The sequence below is a fragment of the Kryptolebias marmoratus genome, linkage group LG6 (genome assembly GCF_001649575.2).
Source record: "Kryptolebias marmoratus isolate JLee-2015 linkage group LG6, ASM164957v2, whole genome shotgun sequence".
NCBI classification, from domain to species: Eukaryota; Metazoa; Chordata; class Actinopteri; order Cyprinodontiformes; family Rivulidae; genus Kryptolebias; species Kryptolebias marmoratus.
In genome coordinates, this window is record NC_051435.1 from 10,535,036 (window position 1) to 10,558,164 (window position 23,129).

General features: G+C 37.6%; 2 protein-coding genes across 3 annotated transcripts in view; one reads left to right on the forward strand and one right to left on the reverse strand.

Annotated features, from left to right (window-relative positions):
* Nucleotides 1–14,454, reverse strand: part of LOC108240766 (coiled-coil domain-containing protein 148) — a 28,878-nt gene extending 14,424 nt beyond the window's left edge. Inside the window, exons 1-9 of one of the 2 annotated variants that reach the window (XM_017424498.3) lie at nt 14,287–14,454; nt 11,280–11,366; nt 10,779–10,900; nt 7,620–7,723; nt 5,959–6,050; nt 5,720–5,862; nt 3,469–3,564; nt 2,294–2,466; nt 1,815–1,953 (exon numbers count right to left, since the gene is read on the reverse strand). In XM_017424498.3, coding sequence (XP_017279987.1) covers nt 1,815–1,953; nt 2,294–2,466; nt 3,469–3,564; nt 5,720–5,862; nt 5,959–6,050; nt 7,620–7,723; nt 10,779–10,900; nt 11,280–11,334 — 924 coding nt within the window. In that variant the 5' untranslated portion in view covers nt 11,335–11,366; nt 14,287–14,454. Of the gene's footprint in view, nt 1–1,814; nt 1,954–2,293; nt 2,467–3,468; nt 3,565–5,719; nt 5,863–5,958; nt 6,051–7,619; nt 7,724–10,778; nt 10,901–11,279; nt 11,367–12,183; nt 12,373–14,286 lie in introns of those variants that run through there. The other variant, XM_017424497.2, reaches the window with a different exon arrangement.
* Nucleotides 12,415–23,129, forward strand: part of LOC108240765 (plakophilin-4) — a 65,005-nt gene continuing 54,290 nt past the window's right edge. Inside the window, exon 1 of the mRNA XM_037975977.1 lies at nt 12,415–12,552. The gene's annotated coding sequence lies outside the window, so the exon portion shown is untranslated. The remainder of the gene's footprint in view (nt 12,553–23,129) is intronic.

The window sequence follows — 23,129 nt, forward strand, 5'->3', positions numbered from 1 at the left end:
AACCACAAGTAAACCTGCAGTCTGAGAGCGAAGTGCTCTGTTAGGAAAATATGAAAGAATAAGATATTTAATATAAGATGGAGCTCAGTTTCTTTGTTAGACGTAAGATAAATTATATTCTGAATTTGAGAGGAAGCCAGTAGAGAGAAGCTAAAATTGAAGAAATCTGATTTCTCCTTCTAGCTCATCAGAACTCTGGCAGCAGCATTTTGGATCAACTGAAGAGTTTTTAGAGAATTTTTTTGGACACCCAGACAATAAAGAATTACAATAGCCCAACCTAGAAGTGATAAATACACGGACCAGTTTTTCAGGGTCATTTTGGGACAAGATGATTTGAATTTTAGTGACACTGAGCAGGTGGAATTAAGCGGTCCTGTTAACATTTTTAATGTGGGGGTAAAATGATGTAGCCAAACATTCAGAGGCACAAAACTCGGTTTAACTAATCATGTCATACTTGTTCACTTGATGCAGACATTAAAGAATGTCAGAAAATGGCATGTATGAATAATTTTTATCCAAACCCTAATGGCACAGCAGCATTTATGCACTTCATCAGGGGGGTTTCAGAAAATCAACCTATAGCTCCCACTGATTATCCAGTTAAATGATGACTAACAGCTGGTTTAGGTGGAGACAGAACCCCACCTGCTCCGATACACTTTCAGAGAAAGTGCAGAGAAAGACACCGTCTCCTCCCTGCGACGCCCCTGAGGCTGAACGATCACAGCTCCTAAATGCAGCACCCAGCTGGAACTGATATGACGACAGGTCTCTGGGTGCGGGAGAGGGAGGAGGGAGGAGGAGGGAGGGAGGGAGGCGGGAGTTGGTTTCTGGCGGTTGTCATGGCGATGCTAGGCGGCGGCGGCGGCGAGAGCGAATTGTCCACAGTGTGTGACATGGCACATCCTGCAGCGTGCTGAGCGGATCATTGTCCGGGCTTATCTGTGTGCTCGGTTCAGGGTGCTGAGCTACATTGATCAGGGAGTCTGGGAATCAGACCTGCTTCGGACGGGGGCGGGCGTTTTCAGGCAAATGTGCACAAAAATAAACAATGTGAAGAAAAGGCATACACATGTGTGCACATGGAAAGGTCAGACTGGCAAGAGATAAGATTTACAATAGGATAAATTTACTCCTTAATAAAGTTTGCTTTGAATAAAAGAGCATAAACCTCACATTTTTATTTTTTATCTATCTATCTATCTATCTATCTATCTATCTATCTATCTATCTATCTATCTATCTATCTATCTATCTATCTATCTATCTATCTATCTATCTATCTATCTATCTATCTATCTATCTATCTATCTATCTATCTATCTATCTATCTATCTATCTATCTATCTATTATTCAAAAAGTCTATTTCATTTACAAATAACTTAGACAAGCTCAAAATCCTAAACTACTGACTTGATTATAATAGCTACAAGTTACTAAAGTGCAAAAATCTACATTTGAAATTTTAAATGCACTAAGAAAACTGATCAATTTAAATAATTTTCTGTCAATCAACTCCTCAGTTAACCAGCTTCTTCTTGTCTAATAGCAAGAAGTCAAGTCAAGTCAATTAAAACAGAAAAGCTACAAGTGTTGATCAAAGTGCTGCACGTGTAAAAGAAAAGGCAGAAACTGTTTTGTGTGTGCACTGATGTGTTGAAACATATGCAACGTTTTGGCTGTGTGCACGAATGTGTGCGCACTTTTCTTCGTCACTTTTCATGGATACATTTGGTTGTTACGTTTAACAACAAACTGCATTGGACACATTTGAAAAGTGTCTGTATTGCTTGGTGAAATCACCGACCAGCTCCAGTCTCGTCCTCTCGGGGAACCGTCTCAGCAGCATGTCCATGCAGAGCGCCCTGTGGTTGGGCGTGTCATGAGTGTACATGGACACAGTGAGCTGGAAATGTTCGTGGTCTTCTGGACACCAGCCACAAAACCTTACAGAAATACAACACAGAAATATATAACGAGAAAGAAAATGTCAACTATAAAGCAGCTGCAGAGAAATTACAGTGCAATAATGGTCCTAAAAGAAACTGCCCTATGGGAAAAAAATATAAAGTAACTTTACATAATCAGCCTCCTGGTGAGAAATTTGTGTCTTAATCAACAGTTTGCTTAGGAGTGAGCTAACGGTGGCAATTTGTTTCACTTTGTTCTGTCCAGTCCAACCAGAATTCTGCTTTATCTCCCTTTTTATATAGCAATCAACAAAATAATTCCGATTTAAATATTTAAATAGAAGCAGACTTTTACTTCAGCGGTCTGCAGGTATACCTGTCAGTTTTCTGAAGTTGCTCCTGCAGACTCTGCAGTCTGCTCTGGTACCTCTCTGAGAGGGACTGGAAGGCCTGGATCAGAGAGTCCTTCAGCTCCGGGTACGGGCAGTCCGCATCCAAAACCTCTTTGGGAAGGCTTTCTGAGTTCACCGAAGCACTAATGAGATATTTCTAAGAAGCACAACAAAGGCACACTTGAGTTAGGCTGTTCAAATGCCTATCTTTGGAATGTTTACTTGGACAGTAAAGTTAGGACATTCTAATAAATTGCATATGTTGTTTTTTTTTAACCCTTCTGTGGCCTTCAGGTTAAATTTACCCAAAGTTACAAGAGCTTCTCTACCTCTCTCTATCTCTGTTTCTTTTAAGGGCTTCAGGAGGGTTAAGTAAAAAGAAATAAAATGAAACTGAAGCAAACCAACAATCAAACATGAGCTATGCAAATCACAAAAATGGATAGATTTGATTAAACTGAAGGTATTTGGCCACATTGACATTGAAAGGTTTGTTTGGAGAAAAAGGAATATTTATAGAAAATTTTTTTCTAACTTTTAGTTAGGACAAAGATTCCTCTAAAAATATCCTGCACAGAATAAACAAGACAAGATACCACAGTGACAATAGTTTGGATGCAAATGTAAAGCAGTCTTATAGTGTCAAATATATCTCTAGCTTCATAGCTTTTTTATTGAATGATTTTGATTCAATAAAAAGAAGAAAGAAGTGAAATAATGATAAAAGACTGATGACTTTGAGTTATAGAGAATTAAGGGTCTAGCATTCTTTGAAAAAATGAATATCGCCCGCCAGAGTTTATGACTAAGATCATCTTAAAGTGAGAAGGGAGGAAGTTAGAGCCAATTAGGTCAAACCTTGTAGATATTTTTGTGTTTGTTAAGGTCATTAGCTATTGCGGTCATCTTGATTAAGGTTAAATCAATTGTAGATGTACATTCAAGGATTAATTTCCGAAAGTTTCACTAAAATCTGTTTTGGGGGCCATGAGAGATTTTGTAAATGTTATAGACAAACAAACACACACCTATGCATAGACATGGGCAAAAAACATATGAAACAAATATGTGCATTGGTAACACGCTACACTGAATACTTCTCAGGCTCAATAACAGTACCTACATTATGTATTTATTATGTATGTAGTGACAAATGTACCTCCAAGCCGATGCCCAAAATCTCCTTCTCCACATCCAGGTACTCTGCATGAAGCTTTGCAAGTATGTCATCTTGCTGATCTTTCACAAAGTTTATCTGGTGATTCAAGGACGAAAACAGAAAGAAAGAGGTTAGGGAAATGAGCTTGTTTGTCATATAATTTGATGTTACGTAGCAAAAAGAAAAACCTGCTCTGACTTTGCAGTAATTTGCCTAATAACAACACCCCTTCAAAACAGAGGCTTTAACAAAATTCTTACAGCCGATACCAAATTGTACATTTGTTTTCCGGTCACCCTGTGATGGACTTTGGACCTGTCCAGGGTGTACCCCACCTCTCGCATAGTTACTGCTGGAGATAGGCTCCAGCACCCCGCGAAGAAGTGGGTGAAGAAAATGGATGGATGGATGGATGGATGGATGGATGGATGGATGGATGGATGGATGGATGGCTGGATGGATGGATGGATGGATGGTTTTTCAGTCATGTAGACATGGAGGCACTGCCTGAATGATTCACTGATGGCAATTATTTAAGCTTGTTTTCCAATATGGCATCAACACTTGTATAAGCAGAAAGAAAACTAACTATTAGTACTAGAGTAAAACAAAATCCTAACAGATGTGGCATAATTGCTGTTTTAATGGCAGAAATGAAAATGTAAAAATTAAATTCACTTTTATTGAAACAACTATCACAGGAGTAGTCACTACTACGACAGTCTCACTCTCCAATTCCGGATATTTCTCTCAGTTTCATTTAGCTTCTCCTCAGCTGTCTAATGTGATCACATGGCCACCATTAATTGATTTGTAAAAGCTACAGACTAAAGAAAATAATTGCAGTCTGCAATTAAAGGCCAAGCGTGCCCTTTAAGCCAAACTAAGATCATCTTCTGTTGGAAAATGACAAAGTTGTAGCCACTTTAGTCAAACCTTGAAGATCACGTTATCTCATCACAAGACGTCACACTCAGAGTATTATAGATGGATGCATGACGGGGATCCCTTCAGTAAATTAGAAAAATATGATCCAATGTATGTATCAAACAGAGACTTATAAAAGTCCGAGCAACAACAACGATAAGGTTGAGGGATAGAAGATGTTTTTTGTTCCTTTTTTATTTTTAATAAAAAAGCAGATACGTAAAATCAGAGTGTCAGTTCCATTTATAGAGCATATAGTTTATGAGCAGCAGAAACAGTAAAAAAACAACAAGTAATAAAACACAAGGAGGTTCAGCTACTTAAAGAGCATCTACTGGGAGGTGTTACTGTACAGGTTACCCACAGAAGCAGCAACAGGACTGCATCAAGGCAGGATTAATATGTGAAGAAATGTAAGGTTTCTAAGGGATCTCCACTATTTTGCTTAACTAAACAGGGCAGTTTTCACAGTTTCTGCTTAAAGTAACCATTCAAACCTCATAATATACTCAGAAACACAGCATGGGCTAGGCTTATCGGACCCATTGATTGCCTTTTGTAAAGTATCACTCATTTCTATGACATATTAGCTTTTTAAACTTTTTAGCTTTCATTTGAAACACCCAGATATGGTGGCATAATTACATGGCAACTTCTCCTCTGAAGAAATGTGGAGAAATAATAAAAAATTGGACAAAGAAGAAAGGATGTGGAAAAAAAAACAACTAATAAGCAGAGTCATGGTGGCTGTGTTAGAGTGTGAGCAGCGAAGACAAGCTAACGAGAGAAGAGGAAGGCATGGGAAAGAAACGAGAAGGAGTGAGCTACACAAAGCTGACAAAGTGTCTGGCAGACGGTTAAGACCCAGTATGGTCTGTCTTTAAAGACCCTGGCTAACTCCTTAATCCCACCATTCAACTCTGGAGCCTGCAAAAAGCTTCTGAGACTTAAAGGAAAACCAGATGACATTGGGCAAGAATTTAATTAATGTTTTACTTTAGAAAAATCTTATTAAACCTTGTTGGGTTGTGGCTATTTCATACCTGCAGATACTCCGTATAGCTAAGACTCACGGCTGAAGGATTTCAGTGACTGGATTAAAGTACGGCCACATTGTCAGCTGAAATCAGGAAGTCATAAATTGCATTTATTTTTCCTGACAAATACACAATACAGTTCCTCTGGTACATTTAGAAATGTTGCCAATCCGGTCGTTTTTGGTAAATAAACAACTTTTGAGGACAAAGTCATTGTGAATACAGCTGTAGACATTCAGTCATGCCCTGATTTCGTCGCACATACACACACACACACACATGCATACCTGCTGTGTTACTTGTTCAAAGTTTGATGAAAGTTTGCTGAGCTGCACGTTGCTCAGTCTGAAGCGCAGATCATCTCGGAGTTGATGAACTGGATCCACAGTATCTTTTCTGAAGGCTTCCTGTTCCATCTTCAGAGACAGCTCTAAACGCCAAAACACACACACACACACACACACATTAGTACTAAATGTAAACAGCAGAGTGCAGAAGTGACACTTAAACACTGTTAGCCGTTTACCGTATTCTTGAAGTGAGAAGATGGCGGTGTCTGTTATACCAATCGGCCTGATCTGCTCTAGAAAATGGTGGAGTTCATCCTCAGCTTGCTCTCTGTATCAGGAGAGAAATAGTTAAGACAGTTTGTAAAAGTATGACATTATTGAAACACTGTTCAAATATTTACAGGTGATATGTACAGTATATTTCTAAAAAGTAAAGTCTTTTTTGTCTCAAACAAACCAAAATGCCAAAAGTAACACTCTGAACAAATCAGTTTCTAACAGCAAAAAGCAGGCAAATCATTACCCATAACATATTTTATCTTTTATTAAATGCTCACAAAAAGAAAATTCATTTTAAGGTGAAGATAAAAACCTTAAATTAAACACTGACGTGGAGCTAAAATTAACTCTAAAACTTTGTATATGTTGGTACATTTTTAAAGTACATGACAATTTATTCACCATTTTTATTTACCAATCTGCATTAAAGTGGAAAACAAAAGAAGTTACACTGATATGACAATAAAAAGCCCCTGCATTTGTTAAAGGAATGCATATCGCCCGCTGCTTTTCAACCCAGAGTTTTAAACTAAAATCATTTGATGTTGAGAAATGACAGATTTGTAGCCAATTTGTACAATCTCATGGGATATCACAAGATGTCATCCTAAGAGTGTGTGTTGGAAATGACTCTCAGCTACTACCACATTAAATTTTAGCTCAATATCTGCAAAAATCAGCTAAAGTGGATTAGCTGTGGCAGCCATCTTAAATTGGACTGACTCCTAAAGTTAATCAGTTGGAGATGTTCATCCAGTAATTACTGTCTGAAGGTTTTATTCAAGTCCATCCAATAATACTCTCCAAAAACACTCTCTTCACATTTGGAGGTGGGCAATAAAAAAGAAAAATGTATTTTCTTTAAAAACATTTTTTAAGCAAAATGTATAACACTGCTGATTAGAATAAAGTGTTTTAATAATCATTGCTAGCCACAGAGTATCTATTAGGGAGACTTTCTGAAAAGTTTAACACGTCTGCACAAATAGAATCGTATTAAAAAGGACCTGTGGTGGAAGCTGCCTGTAATTGCTGACTTTTTATTACCTGGCCCAAAGGTTGTCAAGACTGTGAAAACAAAAAAGAAGCAGCAGTAACCATGGGGACATGCTCGCCGGTTCTCCCCTGTGACAATGTGGCGTTTGAATCCCAAAGGTACTCTAACTAGATATACGTGTGCGTGGACACATGCGAGCGGTCGCGCATCTTCACGACTTGGCTCATTACCGAGGCCCGTGGTTGTGTACACCATTAACCTTGTGTGGCTCAGACAGTCATTACACAGCCAAACAAGCTGCACCCCAGAGCCAGCGCTGCCCTTCTCACTTCACAAGGCATGACAGTGCTGGGCCCCAGTCCCACACTTCTGCCTCAAAACACAGAGGGACACACTCTCGAGTCCTCACACAAGCATTACCTCTTACTTCTCTCAGGCCTCAATCAGAAAATCACCCTCCCTTTCCTTTTTGTCTCCTAGTACATTTTCTGATTTCTTTTTCCCCCTCTAAAGATTTTTGTCTGGGTGCAATAAAGGCTTAAGTGGAATGGTTGCTTTCTGTATAAGCTGATTTAGAAAACTACAGCAGATAATGGCAGCCAGTAATAGGGGGGCTCTTACTCAGCCTTTTGCAGCCTGGGGCGTTCTCTGCTCCACACCTGTCTGTGTTGCCGTAATAAGGAGCTCTCCTTGGTTGCCTTGGCTGCACAGCGAGTCTTCTGAACCTATAAAACAAGGTTTAATTCATAGCAAGAGTAAATTGTTCCCCTGCAACTAAAAGTACGGACAGAACAGGGCCTGCCTGCTTTTATTTAGACAAGATTTTATCTGTGGTGCAATAATTAATTGGTTCTCTAAGCACTTGCATTGCAACCATGAAATCATAACTGATCAGTGGCTGTTTTCTTTAACTTCTGTGCTAATGAACGAAATTTTCAAGTGACATTTGCTGTAGTTTTGATTAGCATAACTGTGTTTGTGGGAGTTTGATAAACTGAGTTAATTCAAGTGAAACAGCCAAATAAACAGTGGGAAATTAAAATAATCAAGCAGACACATGCATGAGACACACAAGGCGACGCTATTAGCAGAATAAGAGGGAGGTAAGAGTCCTAATTTTGTCTCATTTGTTTCGAGTTCTCATCGCGTGGCTCCTTCAGAGCACTCACAGTGCAGCCAGGCATTGTTCTGAATCAGTGTTGTTTTGCACAGGCCAGTAATTCAAATAACTGTACAAAAAAATAAACCTAACATACAAGAACTTTTATATGAGTACAACTTGCTTAAAACATTTCAACAAATGTGAGTCTTAAATATTTGTGCATGTGACAGGAGGGGGCTGTTGTTGTTGAAAAAGAAAAGGTATATATATCATACCGATGCTCATATACATTTAAAGAGCTGCATTTCAGACTAATCTAGAAAAAGAATGTTACTGATTTTGGTATTATGTCTGTCTTGCAGGCTGTATACTGCAGATTATCTTTATTTGCACAGACTGTTCTACAAAACTACACATCGACTGAAGCTTCCATTAACATAAAGTAGTCTTACTGTTACTGTTCTTAGCTTATAGTAACTAATTATAATGAATGAATAACTGTAAAAAAATATCAGATCTTTAGTCTAAAACAGGTTGCACATAAAACATCCCTCATCACTTTCACATTTTAAAGACTTCTAAATGCAAAGGGTAAAATATGCACGAGACTGATGATGTGAATAATAGTTTTTCTGTTCACAACCAAAAATAACACAAGCAGTTAAAGGTCATTCACTTATTATTTATTGAGCTGCATGTGGATGTGCTTTTCTCGGTGTATCAAAAAAAAAAAAAAGAATTGTTGCATATTTATGAAAAGGGTAGTACGGTTCTCTTTAAAGAAGTTTTGGTTTAATTTAAATGATTGTAACCCTGTCTGAGTATGTAAAAAAGGTATGCAAAGTTACAAAGACTGTTATTTCCTCCTCTGCCTTTTGACCGTTTTCAAAAAAAACGTCTGAAACTGACTGAAGGACTCTTTTTTTTGTTTGTTTGCTTAAACAGTATGAACAACTGAGGAAAAAAAACCTGCTTGTTGGTTAATTTTGCACACCTAAAATAAAGAACAATCAGCTGCTGCCTTGCACTCCTACATTTTGAATCAATCAGAGCAGACGGGCTTTCAGAAGACGGACCTTGAAGAAACAGGAGGTAAAATGAAGCATTTCAGACAGACAGTAGCCATAAGTGCTGTAGCAACATACAGGAAGTTGGATTTCTGTATTCCTAAAGTCTAAATAAAGCTAATTCAAAGCACTGCATGATTAAAAACACTACTTTAAACATTTTAAAAGACTGAAAACTATTTTATCAGTGTCAAAATAGACCATTACACACAGTTTTTCTATGTTTTTGTGGGGAGTTAGCCTGAAATCAAAACTCTTCGATGCACCAGAGAATAAGTAACAAAATGAGGCGTTTCTGAAAACTATCTCACCAACTACTAACAAGTCATTCTGCTTGCCCTGTTAATGCGGTTAATTAAGACCAATCCTAATTCTGTCAATCAGCATCTCCAGTGGACTCACACTGAGTCTCGGAGCAGAGAGCGCAGCTCAATTTCTTACGAATCTGAAACCTAATTTCCCATGCTTGCAAATTATTTCAGTGGTTTAAATTAGTCCGGGTCATTATTAAAACAATTTTCAATGATGTGACAAACTTGAAACGTATTTATTTCTTCTTGGCTTTGACTTTGAACCACTGTTGTGAAAAGCAGTGTGTACATTTTTATTTCTCGTCTTTCCTAAAACAAACAAAAAAAACCTTCAGAATCCCTAAATGTTAGCTCTCTTGCTTCGATTTGGTTGTTGCCATTCTTCAAAAGCTCAGGTTAGAGCTTGCAGATTAAGAGGGACTTCCTCTGCTCCAAAATGTTTACACAGCAAACAGCTCCTTAGGGCCATAATAAAGTTAAGTTATGATGTTTTCACACACAAAATACACATGCAGTCTAATAAAGTGCATATAATTTAGCCCAGTGCTGCTAAGATTAGCATCCTGAAATGCTGCCAGTTCTTATCTTAAATGCAAAAATGATTCCATAGCCGAGGCAACTCAAGATCATTTACCTTCCATCCCATCACCAAAGAGAAAAGCTAAAAAAGCCTTTCATTCAGCAGGGCAACTAAACGTGAACATATAACCTTGTCTGATGTAAGGTATACAGACAGCAGCAGTGGAAGGAGCCAGCCGGATGATCCTGAAAGCCTTCTGACACAGTTCAATTAAAACAACAGAGCTAAAAGCCTAATCACCATCGCCCCTTGCAATAACTGTTTGCTCAACTCAGAGTCAGAATTAAAAGCTTCAAACAGCATTTTTCAAAACTACAGGCAACTAAATTAATATTCACAGAACTGCTACTCTGTGTGGCAGTGATATTAGTGTTCTCTTTCATGTTATTGGACAAAATTAACACTATAAGAGTTAAGTAATGCCCTTTCAAGCCAAATGAAATCCCTTACAGTGCGTGGTGTGGATGAAAGTGGAGAAAAAGGTGGACAAATTACACTCTTCACTACTAATTGCGACACGCTGCATTATAACTTCACACTAAACACAAGTTTGTGCCAATTTACGCTTTCTCTGTGAGCAGTAATGAGTGATGTCGCTGCAGTGTCATCTTTATTTGCATCACAATGTAATCTATTATACCAGGAATTATTTTTTTATTGTTCTCACGTAATATTGTTTTTTTTTTCAGTGTGCGGATAAACCTGATAACTGAAAGGTACCTTCTGTCCAATCAGTTCCGACTCCAGGCGTTTGGCATCAACAATGGCTTGCAGTCTTTCATATTCAGTCGGTTTGTACTTGGAGCTGCCAAGACCATTTTTCATTCTCAGTGTCAGTTTTTCTGCATGGGTGAAAGCAAATGATATGGCTGAATTAGGATCACTGGAATTCTCATGACTTTTATGTCTTAAGTCAAATCTTTCTGCTGATTTCAGCTAAGAAAATAACAGTGGGAAAGAAAGAGGGACAGCACCTGCTGGGCACTAATGGATTATTTGCGTATTTCACAAATTACTGCAGAAAGTAGAAGAGAAAAAACTAAAGATATTAGACTTATATTTTATTTAAATACAGTTATGGCCTTGAAGAAGGGAAAAATGAACGTTGTCTCAAAAACTTGGAAGCCTTAGGGCTTTAAAAGGTTGAACTTGGAGTTTCAGCTCAGTTGGCCACTGTTTCAGAAATCGCCAATATTGAATACCAATTTTTCAATTACTTACCAGCATCTTCTGGTTTGTATTTTGTGACAAATGTCTGTAAATTTTCTCCACTCATTACTGTAGATATCTATTCCTGCACACTGCAGTCTGGGAAGAAACAAATGAAAGGAATTGTTGCATTTAGAAAATGCTTGAAAGAAAAGTTTAATAAACACATTTAAACTGCACAGGTAAATTACTCATGGACCACAAGCCAAAACCACAACAAAAAAATGAGATTATTCTTGGAGGTTTTCTGACTTTGCAGAAAAACTTGTTCAACAAAGTATTAACGTCTAATAAACATATTGTTAATGAGGAGGCTCCCATTGAAGTACCCAGGAATTTGCAATTTAAACACTAGATTTGCTAATTGTCCAATTAATTGTCCAGCAAGAAATAATATAATGTTTCCTAGTCAACACACACAAAAAGAAAGAAAAAAACGAACAAAATACACACACACACACACACACACACACACACACACACACACACACACACACACACACACACACACACACACACACACACAGACATATTTGCAGTCTAATAATAGCATCAAATTTATTTTACAATTAGACCTCTGGTTATGAAAACACCAAATTTTTAAGTTTAGCTTACAGTCTTTAAGTATTTGTATATGTTGGACATAACAGTAAAGTAAAATTCCCGTTGAATGTTAAAGAAATATTAATAATTTTCTGCAAATACAACTGAAAATGGTTGCTTCTCCGGTGAAAATAATCAATATAACTGCGGCAGAACTTAGCCAAAAACAACCAGAAACATACAAAAACACAACGATTAATGTTAAAAATAAATTCTAACAAAATGCCAGATTTTAGGCAGGTCTTACGGTGCTTTATAATACTCTAACTATTAATATTTAGTTGTTCTGTGAGTGAAAAGAAAGTTTACTTACTGAACCACCTAGCTTACACCATGTTATCAACAGTGCATGCGTTTACAAAATTGGTAACCTCGGTAACTGCCATCTGTTCTCTCATTGGTTAATTTGTCCGCACGTAGCTCCCTGGGAACGCCCCGATTCTGTACCGCGGCCAATCAGGAGTCCCCACTGGTTTCCCACATTCCCACTGACGTCATGCACGCTCGCTTTGCCTGGGACTGCTGGTAGATGCAGGGAAGGGGCTGTCTTCTTCCCTCGACTATGGATACGAGTTTCGTTCTTCGTGCATGGAAGTAAGCGACTGGACTTTACAGATGAAGTTACACGTTCCCATGTAGATCCGAGCTGCAGCTCACCCGGCGCGACAACAGTCCTCTCAAGGTTTGTCAATGTTTTCCGACGCCTCTTTTAACTGCAAGAACAGTTTTGGGCTTAAATGTTGCAAGAGGTGGAAGGGGGGGAGCATCTCCGCGCGAGGCAGGAGCAGCAGCAAGAAGGAGGAGGAGGAGAACTCAGAAAGTCTTGAATTCACCCTGAAAAGAAAGTGTTTGCGCTTGCGCGTCTCAAAAGACGAGCTTTTATTTTTAAAGCTGCTTCTTCGCAGCGGGGAAGAGTCTAATTCCAACGCTAATCTAAAGGGACGCTCACGCTCGTGCGAAAGCCGTTGCTGCGAAAACTTAGCTGGACGGCGTCAACGCAAAAAGAAAAAATATATATATATAAAAACTCAGTTAACTCTGTTTATGCCCTCGGAAACATGCTGGGGAAAGGTGAAGGCGAAGGCAGGTGAGCTTAGAGTGCGGGAATCTCTGGAATGCGACCTCGCCGAGAGGAGAGGCGGAGATCCGAACTCTGCCCCCGCAGGACCGACTCACCTTTTGCTCCCACGTTCACCCGCTGCGTTCAAACCACGCCATATTTAATTACCCTCATCTGCATTTCTTTCTTTTCTTTTACTCAGGGGCATTTTGTATTCATCTTTTTTAAATAACAACCGTGATTCTGCAGTGTGCTGAAAGCCTGATCTTTGTTGCTGCAATGACCTCCAAGAAAAAGTCTTATTACTTGATGACCTAATGCGTGCAAGGGGTATTATTCCCCCTAACTGGATAATTGTCTCAAATTATTAAGATTACGTTCTTAGACGAGGCACGAATAAACTGTTATGTTCTCGATTTTTATTAATTGTTTGCACACCACTGGAATTAATGATTCATATGTTTTTGAATATTTCTGCAACTATTACAGTCAGCCCATGCCATAAATTGTTCTCCTTGCATGCACACTTAGTGAACAGAGTAATAAGAGCTACAGTGTTTAATGGGCTTTATTAACATTAAGTGCACAATATGGGTATAATAAAGCTGCTCATTGCAATGTCATGAAGATAAAAACATGAATTAGGAAACACTATCTGCACGTTTTTCTTCTGTCAATGCTTAATGTGTGGTTGAATGAAAAATGTGCAAGCAAAATATGTGAATGGCTGCCACCTGCTTTTATGTCTGACAGTTTTGGTGTACTGGTACATGTTTATGCCCAGATTTGTTGAGTAAAGTATGCAGATATGTAGGTTTTTAAAATAATCTAAAAGGACCTGAAACGGGGGTGAATTTCATCAGTTTTGCTGGAAAATGTTATCAACAAGGGCGCGCCATAAAATGCCTATCTTCAAATATTTCAGACTTGCGTAATCTTATGTCCGCCTTACTCTTATATTTCCAGCTAAACGTTGCCTCCTTGATTCTATGCCTGTTTGAGTCCACCTTGTTTGTTTACCTGCACAGGCTACAGCCAGCCTAATGGCGCGTTCCGTTGACATCGGAACGCCTAACTGGGAAGTCGAAGTGACGTAATTTACCACTTTGCCGCGTTTCAGTTGTCCCGCTCGGCGAAAGTCGGAAACAAGTTGGACGTCAGCAGCAAAGCCTTTATTTCATTCGCAGTTTCTGAATATGAAATCGTACTAAACAGATATGCTCTCCACTCGTGGAACATGTTTTAACACTTGCTGTATACACATTAAAAAGTACTAGTTGTACGAGTGATTAAATGTGGGAATAAAAACAACCTAAAGAACGAATATTAGCAGTAAAAGTAAAAGAGTTTGCTTACTAAAGTTGTGAGTAGCAGCCATCTTGATATCCTAGTAGGAGTAGATCCCACTTTCTGAGTGGGAAGTCCCACTTGAGGGGGCGTTCCAGTTTAAACTTACAAGTAGGAACTCGGAAATTTCCATTTCCCAGCACTGCTGAAACGCACCATAATGTAGGTCAGTCACGGGACTCAAACTTCCACGTGGTCTTTGGTAGATCCTGCTGAGGGCTTTGTTTACATTAGATGCATACCCACATTTCAGAACTGCATATCAATATATTTGGAAAACTACTGGAATAAACGTTTTCAAACTGCACCATTTGACATAGTCCAGGATAACCTTTTTATGTTATATTTTATAGTTTAAAATGAGTACCTTTAAAAGTAATAGTAGCATTAAAAAAACACACACACACACAAGTCAGAAGAAAGAGACTTTATTTTTAAAAATGCACCAGGTTCACTTTAAATTATAAAAAGAAATACAAGGAGATGGTGGTAATGCAAATATGACATTTATGTTAGTTCTAACAAGCAGTTTTTTTCTTGAAAATGAAGTTTATTCTCAGTATAATGGAAAAGTAAATGCTGCCCTATATAACTGCAGTGAGTCCATTGTGTCCAAGCACATACAAATGATCTCGTTCCACTCTTACATAAAGTATGACTAGCTGAATTATATTTATTTGTTACAGCTGGTGTACAATATAAAATATTTGATTTGCTATGCACCATAATGAACATGTCTAATGCAACACAAAAGCCGTTGCTAAGTCCTCAACTGTTCCTGAAATCCCACTCTGGGAAATGCCTTTTCTAATGGGAATGAATTACTTGCTGTTTAAACAGAAAGACTGAAGGAGCATTCAATTATTTTCATAATGGACATTCAGTGAAAGTTTCACGACAATTTCCAAATTATTTCTTGCCGCTATTGTTTGACCTCTTTGCATAATAATTTAAATTGTTCAATTTGCATAAAAGCAGTCAAATAGAAATGTAATTTTACATTTCCATTACTGCGACACTTTTTTTTTTTTTTTTTTACAATTTCAGGTTCAACTGGTGCTTTTTCAGTCACGTGATTTTGGCGACTTAAAGGCACCCAAACATATATTTCAAGGCACCTCACTTGTAATAGTTTACCCATTTTTAAACAGTCTCTATTTGCATCAGTGTGGAGTTATTTGTGAAACCAATAATCACAGCATTAATTTAAGTGCATTATCCTCTTTAGACCAAACTAAAAATAAGAAAACTCACAAATGTACAAATCTTAAACATCATAAATGTTAATAAAACATCACGATGGATGTTTGAGTGGACTAAATTTGTTGAATTTAGGAAGGCATAGTTGTATTCTGCATATTTGCCCTTTTGATGTTTTGTTTCTAAAGCCTTAAAGGCATAGAAGAGAATAATTTTATTTATCTTTCATTGTTTAATGCCAATAATGCTCCCTAAAGTGTTTGTGTATTGTTAAATTATGTTTATGCTAACGGAACAGAAAAGACAGTTACATTTAAATGCATTTATTTTATGGTTGTGGAAGCCATAATTAAACACTGTTAGACAGGTTATCTGCTTGCATTTCTGCTGTGACCACAGTGTAAGGTCATTTTATTTTTTGGCCTATCAACACTGGAAGTTCATATTGCACGGTGATTGTCTCGGTCCTCTTCTTTCTTTCTGGGTCTCACTCACACACACAGATTTTCACACATGTACAAATACTCAGGGAGTTACACCCCTCGTGATTCTTATGGCTGCCTTCAACACACATGGCCTCACAGCTGAGAACTATCAAGGGCGGCTCTGAGACTACAGCACGATTCTGGTTTGAAGAGTCGCACTTTTCCTTTCTCACTGTGTGTGTGTGTGTGTGTGTTTGCTTGCATTTTTAGCCATTTCTGCTTCTACTCCGAGCAGCAAAACTTTGTTTGGCGCACCGAGGGAAATATTTTTTTTAGCAGGGCAGGGGTATTTCTGGCCTGTTTGATTTCTGTCGAAATTGTCATCCGGCTTGTCGTTCGTCACAATTGCCGTATAAAAGTGTGATATATTTAAACTACTTAGTGCTACTACTAGTTGATGTTTGGGGAAATAATGCATTTATTAAAAAGAGAAAAAGATTCCTGCGCTGCAGTAGACACATCCATACCAAAGGTCGTTTGTGGGATTGTTTGACCCAGACTTCATGGTGAGTTCTTTTTAATGAGTACTGACAAGAGTTGAATGGCTTGGTTCTCTTTGGCAGGCCTATACTCCTTTTGCCTTTTCACCCCCTCATTCTGGCTCAGCAACAAGGCATAATCCTTTACCCCCACGTTGCGTGTCAGATTTGCTTTTTCTGCTTCGATCAAAAGGTAACCCCCCCCTCAACTCCCGATTCCTCACCAATTTTAGGAAAGGGAAAGTATTTCCAGTCTCCGCCTCGTAGCCTGAATGCCTGGAAACAGAATTGTTTACTTTTCTATCTGCGCTTGAATGTATTTAAATAATGTGCTGAAGTGTCAACCTCTTTTTTCCCCAGCTAGTCTATAGAAGGTCAGCATCTGTTGTGTAACTCACTCGTGTGGTTTTAAAGCTTTCATGTAAAGTCAGTCATCATTTTGTTTTATTTACTCTGGTACTAGTGACATAAATGCTTTTATAAATCCATATAAATACATATAGAAATGTAGAGTTTAGACTTAAAAGCAACAGACATGAGTGACTTTGTTTCTACTGCAGTGGCAGGACATATACAGTAGTAGAAAGTGGTATATTGACGGATATCTGTTCAAAACTGTGACATTTGAAAGCTACGTATCTATCTCTCCACCCAGAAGTCATGTCATCTTCTTTGTGGGGTAATGGTGATTGCAGTACAGTAGTTGCAGTCGCAGTCAACCATAATAAACACTTTTTCATCATTTGACATGCAAATTATTTTGTCACAATTTCCAGCAGGCACTTTTTTTTTTGTCCATTCCCCAATATGGTTTGGACTGAAAGAGTTCATCTTTCCTTTCCGTCTTGTCTTCCTGGAGTACAAACCACACATTGTAAAATGGGGGGGATTTCCAGAGTGAAATTGCTATATCCATCTTACATCATTTAAAAACATTCTTTTCTAAGTGCTAAAGATGTGTAGTGGAGATTTAGCACAAGAGGGGGGAAAGCAAAAGTGTTTGTAAAAGTTTACTCTCGTTACTAATGGCTGTGTATATAAGAAAAGGCTAAATTAAATTCATTCATATGGCACATTCAAGCCTGCTCTGAGCTTGTGTGGATAAGTCATGACATGTGTGGCTTCTGGCTAATTGTTGATCTAACTGGATATGCAAGTAGAAAGAGTCCCAGATATTGTGCTCTGGTTGGGTTCCAGATAGCTAAAGATAATACAGAGCACAAAGCATGTCAGCACTTTTAAGAGATTATCGGCAACAATAGAGTTTTGTCCAATAAAAGGGGACTCCATTGACCTGACATGCTGAGTCTGTACGGCGGGCCCTCCATCAATGTACATGTGGACAGCACCAGTCGAAGGACTGAGTTTCTCCTCTGTTGTTTGCTTTACATGCAGCTTGCTGGTGGAGTCGTCCTGCCAGCTAATTGCTTAAACAATCCCATCTATCCAAGCCTATCTGGCTGCAGAATTACCTCAGCTGGATACATAATCCCTTGTTGAATATTTCAGTTGTACTCACATTATCACTTCAGGCAAAAGCTATCTTTTTACTCGTGTTAAAAGGATGGGTGGTGTAAAAGTCCATCCCAGTGAAGTAAATGGACAGCATTTATAGAGCAGTTTTCTAATCTTGATGACCACACAAATCGCTTTTGGACTCGCCAGATTAATGTATTCACACACAGATTTATGCAGCCCTCCTTAGGTTACAAAGTAAATGTTGTCAGTGAGTGCATAGCAAATAAACATTTTTACAAATACTTCTTGCTAAAATCAATGCACCATTACATAATTTTACAGTAGTACTTGGTATTAAATATTTCTATCTTTTTTTTAATTTGGAGTAGCAGAGTTTAGAGAAAACAAAGAGTCTAATAGCTGTTTGTTTGTGGACAACATTATAGAGAAAATCTGCAAACTTGTTCTTTATGACTGCAAGTCAGTAGGGTTTTTTTTTTTTTTAGTTTTGGAAAATCACTCCAAAAGTTAGCTAGGTTTCTCCTTTTAATTTGTCAGGGACTGGATGTAATTTGATTTTAGCACAGAAAATCCTAGTCTTTTTGTGTGATCAGGTGTCATTCCAAATTGCTGGGCAGGTGCACTGCTGTTTTGTTTTTTGTTGTTTTTTTTTGGTCAGAGCCTAAAGACGTCTTCCATTGCTGGTCTAGTGACCACAAGGCTTGGTGCTAATTATCCAGACTACAGCTGAAATCCAAACCATCTGCAGGATTTGTCTGCCTCACCTGTTTGCATAACAGACTCACTTCTTAAATGTCGAGGCATTTGGAAGACTGCAGCAAAGTTAAATTACCTCGGCAAAGTGAAGTTGTTGACTTTGGGAATGAACAAATGAATACAGTTCAAACATGTGGCATTTAAAAACATCATTTTATAGATTCCCAAGCTTTTGCTATGGATTTAGGAGACAGCTGTAGGCTGCATTCTATGAAAACTAGTATGTTTTTATAAGCTGATAGTGGCGACATAAATGAGGAAAACTAAACCTGTCAACTGCAAGTAGTTGTATTTTTTTGTTGCATATCACATGGTTTGTAGGTCTACTTTAAGACATATGTTAGAATAACTTTACAGAAGTTAAGGTGACTCAGCTATTGAGGACATTTTTGCCCACTTGCCTTCGAATTGCCTAAGAAATTGTTGATGTTTGCCAAATTTGAAATCACCTAACCTGTTAGTGCTTGTTTTCGTCCCAGCAGGAACTGTTTTTCTGGCATCTGAAGTGCACTCCCCTCTGTGTGCTTCAGTAACCCTGAACAATGCCAAACCCTTTTTATTTCCGGACGGACATTCATTCCCAGGTGCTCACACAGCATTGGAGATTTTCTGTTCTTGCACAAATAAGACCAAAAATGCTAAAAAGATTTTAAAAATACATTTCTCTCAGAAAAGCACAGCATTTGTTGCTACTGAAACAATAAAAACCTTGAATGTAAGAAATACTGTTGAATATCATTTATTAAACTCATACTGGTCACCTTTTATTTAATCAAAGTTGATTTTTTTTTGAGAATTAAAAAAAACATGCTGCAAGACTCAAAAGTCATTTAATCCTTAGCATGTATTTTATTTTATGGAAAGAAGCATTTTTCTTCTCAATGTAATTATTTTAGATTATCCATACAAAATTATTTAACCAAAACACTACATATCCTTTTTTATACAACGACTTTACATTTGATGATAAAAAGCTTTTCTGTTCAGCTTTGTAACTCACAGAGATTATTTTTATTAAACTGATCAATTTAAAACATTTTAGCTATCCAGTAAAATATAAATCCACCTGGACTTTTCTACTTAAAATGCCACCTGGCACTGGTTGGCAGATCTGACATTTACTTAAGTAACTTCATTTATTCTGTCTCTCCGGATCATGTTTTATGCATGCTGGGTGGCTAAGTCAATATATGTTCTATTATTATTATTATTATTATTATTATTTTACCTCAGTTAATTAGTTTCTCAAATTACAGCAGAATAATCTTTTTGTCTGGCACATTTAACTATAAGGTATCATTGACCATATGCCCCTCGCCCCCACTTACAATTTTCTCTCTTAAACACATTTTGCACCATTTTTGGTCAGTAATTCACAAGCACTCTTTGGTTAAAGGTGTTAGCAACAAATTAGAATTTTAAAAGGTTACAGTTCAACTTACAGTTGTAGGGCCTAATGTGATTTTTACAGATTTTGTTTTATGATGTAACTTTATATTTTCGCCTGAAAAAAAGTCCTATTATTTGGTGGATTAATAAAATTTCAACAATTCAATAGTCAAATATCCCACCAAAAACTAATTAATATTAACACATCTTACCAATAAGACAGTTAAAAGTGTTTCTGTTCAACAGAAGATTCAATACTTTATTCAGGTGCTTATAAATCCTCCTGTAAGTCATTTAGAAATATAAAAAACAAACTTGTCTTTTTTTGTTTTTTAAACAAAGTACCTCACACGTGTGTTTCAGGTGGGAGCAAAGATAGAGTTCCTCCTTTGGTTTAATTTGTTTCAAAAAGTGCTTGAGATATAGACTTCAAACATAGAGCTGTACTAGAATATTAGGAAAACATGCTGTAGTAATATTAGTGCTAAATATAGCAATATACCCACATTACAATGTTCACAAGACTTCATGTGTCAGATATGGACATTTAAAGAAGGTGGTGTCCATTTTTAATGTCCAGTTCTATGATCCCATCTGTGTTTTCCGCATGGTAGAAATCATAGGGCCCTAGAGTTTAGACCAAGATTCAAATGCATGTTTGCTAAAAAAAAAAAAAGAAGTTAGGCTGTTCGGATATGTTCAGCTCGTGTAGTAAAATTAGCTAAATTGTCCCTCGTTGCAAAAAGTTATTTATGAAACACGCGACACTCAGATGCAGCGATCTGAGGTCAGGGTTTTTGCTTGGAAAGTTTCAAGGATGCATCTGCTTGATTAGAAGTAAAAGCATGAACATCTGCAGAAGAATACATAATTAGATTTTCTGTCTTCTGCCTTTGAGGTGAAATAACTGTGATTTCAGGCCCATTTACAAGTGCAGTGCTAATCAGAAAAGGCAACTCATTTCTATTTCTGCTTCAGTTATCAAGCATCATATTCAAAGAACACTGCATTAACGCAAATGGAGGAAAATGGATACAGAAGGGCCAACATGAGCGTATATTGTTCATTTTTATTATAATGTGAAAACAATGCAGTCACAACTTTTCCTGCAATAGGACTGTAATGGTCTGTGTTAATGAAACATCTGCATACTTTACTAGTCTTTACTGGTGATCTGACTTGATTCACAGGGCCTTTCATTCACTCCATTGTTCTGTTGTAAAGTTTCTGTGTGTAGTTATCACAGCTTCATGTATATTTGATTGGACAGCAGTATGTTGTTCCATGTTCTCCTGCTCATCCACTCTGATGCTTTTAAGGCACTGAGTTGGCAGTGCCAATGTAAATTAGTCTCTCAGAAAGTACAACCTCAGACCTATGCTTCCTTCTTCATTGTTTTATTTTTTTATTCAATGCACTGCACATCAATCAGCAACACCTAGTGCGTAATTGTTAGTCAGATGGTTCAACCAGTTCAACAATGACGCATTAAATGCTAGCATAAGATATTTGCATAGCTGTCCCCTTTTTTAACCTTGTTCACTGACATATTCCAGAAACAGAAGTTTCTGTTTGCTTATTTTTCCAAGTTGACCAAAAGTTGACCAACTTCATATCACTCCACAAAAGAATTCTGTCTCAGTCTTGACAATTTGTTATAATTGGGCCATTATTCTCATTATAGCAAACAACAATATAGTTGTACAGGTGTAGGGCTTAGAGGTCAACTAGAAAACAAAATCTACCATTTCTGTACTGCTGGCTGATTTTGTAGAAAACATGTTTTTTTGGGGGGGTAGCAATATTTCTAAATTACCTAAATTGTTGTATTAGATTTTCATAGCTTATTCTGTACATAATAAATCCTAAATTCTAGCAGAATATTCAGTCTGTTTTTTGTTTATGTCAGAAGAAAAGCAACAGTGATTGTTGTTGGGTTTGCATTCACCTGAAATATGAGCGATAACTGTAGGAAAGCATGTTATTGTTTTATATGGTTAGAAATAAAAGAAAATCGATTCAATTAGCAATATTTTTTCTTTTAGATTTTGTTTTCATTTAACAATGTTGTTAAATCCAATGCTTTTTATAATTACTTAAAGTAAAAAAAACAAAGATCTTGTTCCTAATTTTTTTCTGCCCCAGTATAGTTTCTTACTGTATTCAGCATTAATGTAAAGTGCTGAGTGAGGCGATCTATTCATCTCAGACACCTTTCATTGTTAAAGCCAGGCTGCTGCCAGGAGCAGAACATTTGTTAATGCTCATTTTTCTATTCAGCCCATGCCGCTTTGTATGGTCCTGATATTTCTAAATCTACATCATTAAATTTGAAAACCATCTGGTATCAGAGGGCTATCAAATCAGTCCCTCTTAGCAGAAAATGTTTGACACGGCAAAATGGAGTGCATAGGTTCAATAAAACATTTAACACTTCTTTACTGAACTGTTAAATGAGGTTAAATAATGAACAACCCTAATCATAATCACATTTTAAGTGACATTGGTCTTCTAGCACTTCTGTTACCCAAGGAATTAGTCATGTAACTGACTTATCTTAATGCACGTAATATAAATCTTACTATCATTCTTTCTTGGGAGCCATTAATACAAAGCACTTGCTTTGTTTGCATTTGTAATTGTATGCAGGAATGCATTAGGGTCGTAAATGTATTTGTCTAACAATGCGTGACAGGTTGAAGCATGTCTGTCTTACACAGTCTCTTATCCTGTTGAAATGATTTGCATGCAATCAGAATAGTTTACGTCCCGTTCTGTCACAACATATTACTGTGGGTGCCATGTTGGAAACAGCTGATGAGGTTTCAGTCGAGCCTCTCTGCTCCCCATTAGTTGACCTACTGTTGTGAGGAAATGATTTTTGGAGGTGAATCATCTCTGTTGGAATTTGCTCACATAAAGATATACTGCTGCGCAATGCAAACACAGATTGTTTGGTAGTTGCACTCATCTTTCCAACGTCCTCGTTGAGCAAACATATTTTGCAAGATTAAACGCCGCTCAGAGCACATTATAGTGTGTGCTACGCTGTAGTATGATTGTG